General features: G+C 44.4%; 1 protein-coding gene across 1 annotated transcript in view; it reads right to left on the reverse strand.

The window, feature by feature from the left end:
- Window positions 1-5381, reverse strand: part of samtor (S-adenosylmethionine sensor upstream of mTORC1) — a 118509-nt gene extending 113128 nt beyond the window's left edge. Inside the window, exon 1 of the mRNA XM_080191068.1 lies at window positions 5189-5381. Within this exon, the coding sequence (XP_080047194.1) occupies window positions 5189-5375 (187 nt within the window). The 5' untranslated portion in view covers window positions 5376-5381. The remainder of the gene's footprint in view (window positions 1-5188) is intronic.
- Between the last annotated feature and the right edge of the window lie 1528 nt (window positions 5382-6909).

The raw sequence follows: 6909 nt of genomic DNA on the forward strand, positions 1-6909 counted from the left end.
ATATCTCAAACTGACTTATTCACTGTGATTAACAGTTACAAAGATCCATTGTTGGATATGCAGTGCCTGTTTGGTATGTTGGACTTACCGAAGAGTATGTGAACAACCTCAGAAGTCTTCAGAAATAAGCAGTGAAACTGATCCTAGGTAATGCATGCCAAAGCTATGCTCACACAATCAAACAACTTAATATGTGCCCCTTGCTAAATGGTGGAAAACACTGTTTGGACTTGAGAAATTTCTTGAAACCCACCTCCCATTGCCATCATCGCTTGATACAACAGTACAAATTAAATGCGTGATGAAATCAAGATAAAAAGACACCACTCCCAACGATACAGAAAAAACAGACTATGAGAAAACCCAATCCCTCCTTCAAAAAACTCAAATGGTGTGCAAATGATTGAGAATTTAACAAACTTTACCTGACAAATCTATGGATTTAAAAAAAAACAAACCTCAGTGGACCATTCAATTTTTATTCTGTAAATTAAGGAGACCTGCATTTTGCAATGTATTATAGCAACTAGCAGCAGGAGTTGGCCATTCGGCCCTTTGAGCCTGCTCCACTGTTCATTTTGATCATGGCTGATCATCAAATCCAATATCCTGATCCCCCTTCCCTCCATATCCCTTGGTCCCTTTAGCCCTTAGAGCTATATGTAATTTCTTCTTGAAATCTGATAACATTTGGGCATCAACTACATCCTGGGGGGGGGGAGATAATTCTTTGTCTACTGAAATAATAATTGTGCAATCCTATTACTTTACACTTTTATTTTAATGACTGTCTATAACCATGTTATGAATTACTTATTTTATATGTATTGTTATTACAATTCAGCATCTGCCATCATGCTGATTTGCAATAAACCAATTATCTATTGACCTAGGCTAATGTTGCTGAGATACTGAGTTGCACTGAGATTATCACAAGCAGGATAATTAAAGGAGAACCATTGGATGTAGTGTATTTGAATTTCCAAAAAGCATTTGATATGGTGCCATAAAGAAAGCCACTACACAAGAGCTGCTAGAGTTCGGGATAATATATTAGAGTCATAGAATCTTGACGGTGCAGAAGGCCATTTGGTCGATTGAGCCTGCACAGATAAGAATCCCACCCAGGACCCATCCCCTTAACTCCATGTATTACTCTGCTAATCTCCCTGACACTGAGCAACAATTTAGCATGGCCAATCAACCTGACCCCCATATCTTTGGAGTGTGGGAGGAAAGCTGAGCAACCAGAGGAAACTGACGCAAATACAGGAGAGTGTGTAAACTCCACACAGACAGTGACTCAAGGCTGGAATTGAACCTGGGTCACTGGTGCCATGAGCCAGCAGTGCTAACCACTGTGCTAAGGACGCAGCTAACCACCATGCTGTGAGCGTTCGTGTGACTAAATACCTTTTTGGATTCTTCAGCAAGCCCTAGATTCTTCCAGATGTTGGGTGGGGAAGTCCATCCAGCGCAGATAAGTTGTTTATAAGATAAATTAATTTCAAGATGGGGGGGGGGGGCAAGGGAAGTTGAGATTTGTTTTCCCCATGTACATGAAGAAACAAATTAGGAATGGAATTGTGTGCATACATCTGATTCAGGTTCCCTGATTAAATGCAGGCGGTCATATGTGCAAGCAATGTTAACACAGCTGTGCATTAAGATCAGAAATATGCCAGCATGGGTTAAAAGGTTTGTTTACAGGCAGAAAATAATGAATAGGAATAAACAGGTCATTCACATGCTGGCAGCTGTGACTAGTGGGGTAAACACAGTAAGAAGTCTCACAACACCAGGTTAAAGTCCAACAAGTTTATTTGACAGTAAACGCCACAGCTTTCGGAACGCTGTTCCTTCATCAGGTGAGTGGAAAGTTCTGATCAGAAACAGGGCATATAAAAGGCACACACAGTCTACAGAATACTGATTAGAATATGAGTCTTTACAGCTAATCTGCTACTCAAGTCTTAAAGGTGCAGACAATGTGAGTGGAAATAGCATTAAGCGTAAGTTACAGAGATGTGTATTGTGTCCAGATAGGATAGTAAGTGAGATGTTGTAAGTTCAGGCAAATCATGGGGGTTACAGATAGTGCAACATGAACCCAAGATCCCAGTTGAGGCCGTCCTCATGTGTGCGGAAGTTGGCTATCAGTCTCTGCTCAGCAACTCTGCGCTGTCGTGTGTCATGAAGGCCACCTTGGAGAAAGCTTACCCTAAGATCAGAGGCTGCATGCCTGTGACTGCTGAAGTGTTTGCCAACAGGAAGGGAACAATCTTGCCTGGCGATTGTCGAGCGGTGTTCATTCATCCGTTGTCATAGCGTCTGCATGGTCTCCCCAACATACCATGCTTCAGGACATCCTTTCCTGCAGCGTTTTAGGTAGACAACGTTGGCCGAGTTGCAAGAGTATGTGCTGTGTACCTGGTGGATGGTGTTCTCACGTGAGATGATGTTATCCATGTCAATGATTGGGCATGTCTTGCAGAGGTTGCTGTGGCAGGGTTGTGTGGTGTCGTGGTCACTGTTCTCCTGAAGGCTGGGTAGTTTGCTGCGGACAATGGTCTGTTTGAGGTTGTGCAGTTGTTTGAAGGCAAGAAGTCGGGGTGTGGGGATGGCCTTGGCGAGATGTTCATCTTCATCAATGACATGTTGAAGACTCCAGAGAAGATGTCATAGTTTCTCCACTCTGGGGAAGTACTGGATGACGAAGGGTACTTTGTCCACCATGTCCCATGTTTGTCTTCTGAGGAGGTTGGTGCGGTTTTTAGCTGTGGCTAAACTGTCAATCGATGAGTCGAGTGCCATATCCTGTTCTTATGAGGGCATCTTTCAGCGTCTGGAGGTGTCTGTTGCGATCCTCCTCATCTGAGCAGATCCTGTGTATACGGAGGGCTTGTCCATAGGAGATGGCTTCTTTAACGTGTTTAGGATGGAAGCTGGAGAGGCAGAGCATCGTGAGGCTATCTGTGGGCTGGCGTACAGTGAGGTGCTGAGGTGACCATCCTTGATGGAGATGTGTGTTCCACATTATGACTAGTGGGGTACCACAGGGATGAGTACTTGAATCCCAGCTGTTCACAATCTATATCAATGATTTGGATGTGGGGACCAAATGTCATATTTCCAAGTTTGTGGATGACCCAAAGATCGATGGGAATGTGTATTATAAGGAAGTTGTAAATCGGCTTCAATAGAATTTGGCCGTAGTGAGTGGCTAAGAGCATGGCAGATGGATTACAATGTAGAAAAAAAAACAAAGCTATCCATTTTGGTAGGAGGAACAGACAAACAGAGTATTTCTTTAATGGTAAGAGATTTGAAAGTCTAAATGCACAAAAGGACCTTGGTAATCTTGCCAATAAGTTAATGAAGGCTAACATGCTGGTACAATAGACATATTAGGAAGGTTGATGGTACTGTCACAAGAGGGTTTGAGTACAGGAGTAGTGAAGTCTTCCTTCAAATGTATAGAACCTTGGTTAGACCACACCCGGAGTACTGTTTGCAGTTTTCATGCCCTCACCTTAGGAAGGATATTTTTGCCATAGATGGAAAAACAAATCATCTCATCTTGGGCTTCCCCCTTAATTGAAATTGTGTCCGCTTGCTCCAGACACCTCCGTCTATTCCTTTAAGTATTTGGTAGGTTTCAATAAGATTACATCTCATTTTTTGAAACTGAATACAGGCCCAGTTTTCCGCGTAACTTGTCCTAGGACAGTCCCGCCATCCAGGGAACAAATCTGGGGAACCTCTGTTACACTCCGTCTATGGCAATAATTTAACTTTTTACAATTTACATCAATGACTTGGGTGAAGAGAAAAAGACACAGCAGCTAAATTTGCAGCATGGAGGTACAGCAAGCAATTAGGAAGACAAATGGAATGTTGACTTATATTACAAGGGGTTGAAGTGTAAAAGTAGGAAAGTCTTGTTGCAGGGCATTGGTGAAAGGGCACCTGGAGTACTGCATACGGTCTTGGTCGCCTTAAAGGAGGGATGAACTTCTACTGGAGGCTACTTAGAGAAGGTTCACTAGGCTTATCCCTGGGATGAATTAGGTTGGGCCCATAAATGCTTTGGAATTTAGGAGAATGCAAGTTGATATTATTGAAACATAACATTTTGAGGTGGGTTGACAGAGTCGATGTTTCTCATTGTATGGAAATCTAGAACTAGGGGACACCTTTGAAGTGAGCCCTGGAAGTTATAGAGGATTCCCAGTTGAAAGTTCCCAGAAACTTGCCAATATCCAATTGTGCTCTACTTCCCAATATCCAATTGTGCTCTACTTCCCAGGATTGAGAGACAAATGTTACTTGTAGATTAAGATGTGTTTTCCTCTTTGCACTGAGAATGTGCATTCTGGTTATTACACCACAATCAACCGAATTTCACAACTAAAGTACACGTGATATTTTCCCAATCTGACTGTGGATGAGTAAGCAGCAGGGGAGTTTTCTGGTCTCTCTACCACTTAACAATAGTACAGCCAACTCCTGTGACCTTCAGGTGTATTTCTCTCCTGAAGTAGATTTCAAATTTCAGGCATTTTTGAGAATCAACCTGTATCACAGCTTCCATTTTCTTGATTTTAAACGTGAGTTAGGAAACCACACAACATTTGATATTGCTCCAGCTAACGGGCAAAAGGTCCTAAATAGTTCAACCTCTTGGACCGTGCCACTCATTTCTCCACACACATGCCAAACTTGAGAGCAATCAGAAGGAAAATTACTTAAGTGGCAACTTGCAAATGCTCACAAATTGCCTCCCTGTAAGCAAAAGCCATATTTCAAATACGCGGAAAAGCATTCAACAGGAAAAGGGAACTAAGGGGGTTGACAAGAAAGAGTCTGAGAGATCACAAAATGAATCAAAAAGGCTTTTCAAAAAGTAAGAAGTCTGCCGGCCAGCAGTGTTGTTTACATCATTAAAAAAATTGGGACTTTTAATCTACCGAAAGATAACTGAATCACAGCGAGAGAGTAAACAAGATTAGAAAGCAGCGGGTCAGAGGCTGCTGTGACCTGCCTGAAAGGAGCTGAGTGAGCCTACTACCGCTCTCCAGTCAGTTCATCTCCCCCGACTGTCTACTCCTCCTCGGGCTCACTTTGGTCGGTGGGCCGGGGCCTCACTCCTCCCCCCGCTCCCCGCCCCCTTCCTTTTTATTTTTACCTTCTCGATATTTCTTGCGCAGCTTCCGATGGACATTCTTCACCACCCCGGAGAGTTTCTCCTGCTCTCTCTTCCTGTCGCCTTCCAAGGCCGCCGCCTGGCTGCCGGTAAGCGCGGACAGTGCAGCACCACCACCAGCAGCCCTGCCAGCCAGCCGGACATTGTGCCAACCCTCACCCTCCTCCATGCTGGTGGCGAGCACTCGGCAATCTTCGGCAGTGCTCGGCTCAGGCTCCGCCCACCGCCCGGGCGGCCAGCCCATTGGCTGATGCGTTCAGGCTGGCCACACCCCCCTGGCCAGCTGAGCAGGGTTGGACAGGGTAATACAGAGCAACACAATGCAATGCAATGGTGCTGCCTAGTTCTTGAAGGCATTTAGTCCCACACTCAACTCTATTTTCAATGCAATGCAACATAATGCAATGCAATGCAATGGTGCTGCCCAGTTCTTGGGGGCATTTAGCCCCACATTCAACTCCATTTTCAATGCAATGCAACACAATGCAATGCACTGGTGCTGCCCAGTTCTTGAAGGCATTTAGTCCCACACTCAGCTCTATTTTCAATGCAATGCAACACAATGCAATGCAATGGTGCTGCCCAGTTCTTGAAGGCATTTAGTCCCATACTCAACTCTATTTTCAATGCAATGCAACATAATGCAATGCAATGGTGCTGCCCAGTTCTTGGGGGCATTTAGCCCCACATTCAACTCCATTTTCAATGCAATGCAACACAATGCAATGCACTGGTGCTGCCCAGTTCTTGGGGACATTTAGCCCCACACTCAACTCCATTTTCAAGTTTGCTGATGACACCGCCATAACAGCTCAGATCTCAAATAATAATGAGATGGAGCACACAGGAAAGAGATAAAGAAGCTGGTGAAATGGCGCTCCCTTGGTGCCAGTAAAAAGTTAAAGTTTATTCATTAGCCACAAGTGGTGTCATCAGCAAACTTGAAAATAGAGTTGAGTGTGGGGTTAAATGTCCCCAAGAACCGGGCAGCACCAGTGCATTGCATTGTGTTGCATTGCATTGAAAATGGAGTTGAATGTGGGGCTAAATGCCCCTTTCACACTGCAATAAAGTACTGTGAAAATCCCCTTTTCACAACAGTCTGGCGCCTGTTCAGGAACACTGAAGGAGAATTTAGTGTCGCCAATTCATCTGACCTACACATCTTTGGACTGTGGGATGAAACCAGGTCGCCTGGAGGAAACCCACACAGATACAGGGAGAACGTGCAAACTCCACACAGACAGTGACCCAAGCCAAGAATCGAACCCGGGTCCCTGGTGCTGAGGGGTAGCAATGCTAACCACTCTGCCGCCTACAAAGGAGCTAGTCATTGATTTCATGAAATTTAGTGGAGGGCATGCCCCTATCTACTGGGATAGCACAATGGCACTGTAGTTAGCACTGTTATCTCACGTGCCAGCACCCAAGTTTGAATAAAGTAAACTACTGCAGATGCTGGAATCCGAAACAAAAACAGAAAAATGCTGGAAAATCTCAGCATGTCTGACAGCATCAGTGGAGAGGGAGAATAGAGCCAACATTTCTGATAACGGGTTATCTAGATTCAAAACATAGACTCTAGTCTCTCTCCGTAGATGCTGTCAGACCTGCTGAGATTTTCCAGCATTTTTCTGTTTTTGACCCAGGTTCGATACATAAGAACATAAGAACATAAGAAATAGGAGCAGGAGTAGGCCATC

This window comes from Carcharhinus amblyrhynchos, chromosome 6, assembly GCF_965287045.1.
Source record: "Carcharhinus amblyrhynchos chromosome 6, sCarAmb.v2.hapA, whole genome shotgun sequence".
Lineage (NCBI taxonomy): Eukaryota > Metazoa > Chordata > Chondrichthyes > Carcharhiniformes > Carcharhinidae > Carcharhinus > Carcharhinus amblyrhynchos.